A 2,236-nucleotide genomic window follows, 5' to 3' on the forward strand; every position below is an offset into this window, starting at 1 on the left:
GATTCGAACCCGCCACCTTAGGTGTATGTGGCTGGTGCCTTAGCCACTTGAGCCATAGGCGCTGAGTCGAGTTATAGAATTTTAAGACTGCAGTGTTTTGTGTCTGATGACTGACTCCCCCTTTTACTGTCTTTATTGGGTACTCATCCAAGCTACATTTAACTGACTCTAGGGATGAAGATCACTTGGTACATTAATGCTTGAACAATGTACTGTTATAGTCTACTGTTTACTAAAAACAGATCTTTTTTAAAATTTTAATATTATGTTAGATTTGGATCTCTCCAGCCTATTACTGTCTTTGACAATATTCCGAAAGGACATGTTTAAGCTGTTAATATTTTTACAACTACTAGTACCACATCTTAAGGTAACAAGATGATTTCTTTTAATATCGGCCATGTATAGCATCATTTTATTTTTATTTGTTCTCCCAGCTTCAGAGAGTAATAGGATTTGGTCTCCCAGGCTCCTCAGAAATAGGATTTGCTAAATGAACTACATCCTTTTAACATTTACATATACCCTTGGGGTTGAATGAGTTCTCATCACAACCAATGTTAGCTAAAATTTGGAAACTTTAAAAGAGTGAACTTTCATATTTTAAAAAGTAGCCCGTATGGGCCCTTCTTAACTTCTAACTTCTTTGTATCTTTTGTGAAGTTTGGCAGCATGAACTGTATTGGTTCTCAGTGTTAAAAGTATGGGCAAATTAAGTGTTTCATAGCTAAGCTGAAATAGGTTTTTTATATTGCTTTATTTTAATGCCTTTTCTGGGCTTATAGGTATATATTCAGTTGTAGTAGCACATTAGCCAATAGAATTCCTCACTAAGATATTATTTTAAAAGCCTGGCTTTGGAGTCGTTTCCTTTCAAGTTCTTACTCTGTATTGGCAGTAGAAAGCCTACACCTGTCCTTCTTTTCCTTTCTGGCACTGACAGTGTAATTCTCAACACCCTAATAGTTTGCTACTGGTTTAAAATCACCTGCAACTTTGAAGGTGTACCATGTCTCCTTAAAGATCTAAGAATCCAACGTAACTTTCCGTTTTGAAATATGCCTATTCATTCCAACCCTTCATTTGATAAGCAGTTTATATGAGTAAAGCTTTAAGTTCATATGAGTTTTTATGTGCTTTAATATTTCAGGAAATCTCCCCAGAATGGCACTTTGAACTGATGGCAGACAAAGGAATCCCATCGGAGCTGTGGGAGCATTACATAGAACAGCTCAACAGAGCCCAGGGGGTGGCAGTGGAAGACTCAGTTTTACTTGTATTTTCTCTGAAAAATTTTATTTATGCCCTGAAGGCCCCTAAATCTTTCCCTAAAGGTAAGGCATGAGTTGCGAGTCTTTTAAACACGATACTCTGCAAAGCTGAATTATTGACGCCTCCTGATTATTCCCTGGCTTGAATGAAAAATTCCCAGTGTGTTCATCTAGATGGCCATTTCCCTTTCCACTTCCACGTAGATGACGTGTGGTGGAATCCCGAACACCTGGAGGAAGACAGCAGAGACTATCTGCACTTGCTCATCGGGCTCTTTGAGATGATCCTCGGTGGTGCTAATGCCGCTCATTTCAGGATTCTGATGAAACTTTTCATAAAGGTACCAGGTTTATTCCGTCCAGGCATTTTCCTATTAAGAAAATACTGTAGGTTATTTTAGTTATGACCGTTTACAATGAAAATAAAAGTAGACTTTTAAATAGTGAAGACTATGTGATAGTAAGCACAGGCTCTGTAAACCAGCACTGTAATCATGACACCAGTTGATAGGTTGAACAGACTTAATCATTGTTACACCCCTACTAATTATTATATGTAAGAGTCACAATAGCCCAGTCTTGGGCTGGTTAACAGTATTTACAGATGAGAAAACTGATGTTCAGAGAGGTTATTTAGCAAAGTTGCTCAGGAAACTTCCTCCTGGGTCCTAGTGACCTCCATGTTGCTAGGCCTCATATCAGTTCTTGTTTTTGTCTAACTTGTTCTCTCCACGGCATTTGGCATGCGTGACCTTACATCTTCACGGTACGAAGTATGGAATAATTTTAGTGACTAGACACAGCTAACCGTTGCATTATATTATTCCCTTTTTTAAAATTGTACACTAATGGCTCAGCGCCTATAGCTCAACCGGCTAAGGCGTCAGCCATGTACACCTAAGGTGGCGGGTTCGAATCCCCAGCCCGGACCCGCCAAACAACAATGACGGCTGCAACCAAAAAAT

The 2,236-nt window shown here is 39.0% G+C and overlaps 1 protein-coding gene across 1 annotated transcript in view; it reads left to right on the top strand.

Annotated features, from left to right (window-relative positions):
* HEATR1 (HEAT repeat containing 1) overlaps nt 1–2,236 on the top strand; it is a 59,620-nt gene that overhangs the window by 18,827 nt on the left and 38,557 nt on the right. Inside the window, 2 exon segments of the mRNA XM_023509021.1 lie at nt 1,151–1,334; nt 1,476–1,612. Coding sequence (XP_023364789.1) covers nt 1,151–1,334; nt 1,476–1,612 — 321 coding nt within the window.

Source organism: Otolemur garnettii, unplaced genomic scaffold (genome assembly GCF_000181295.1).
Source record: "Otolemur garnettii isolate 467f Iridium unplaced genomic scaffold, OtoGar3 scaffold00312, whole genome shotgun sequence".
NCBI classification, from domain to species: Eukaryota; Metazoa; Chordata; class Mammalia; order Primates; family Galagidae; genus Otolemur; species Otolemur garnettii.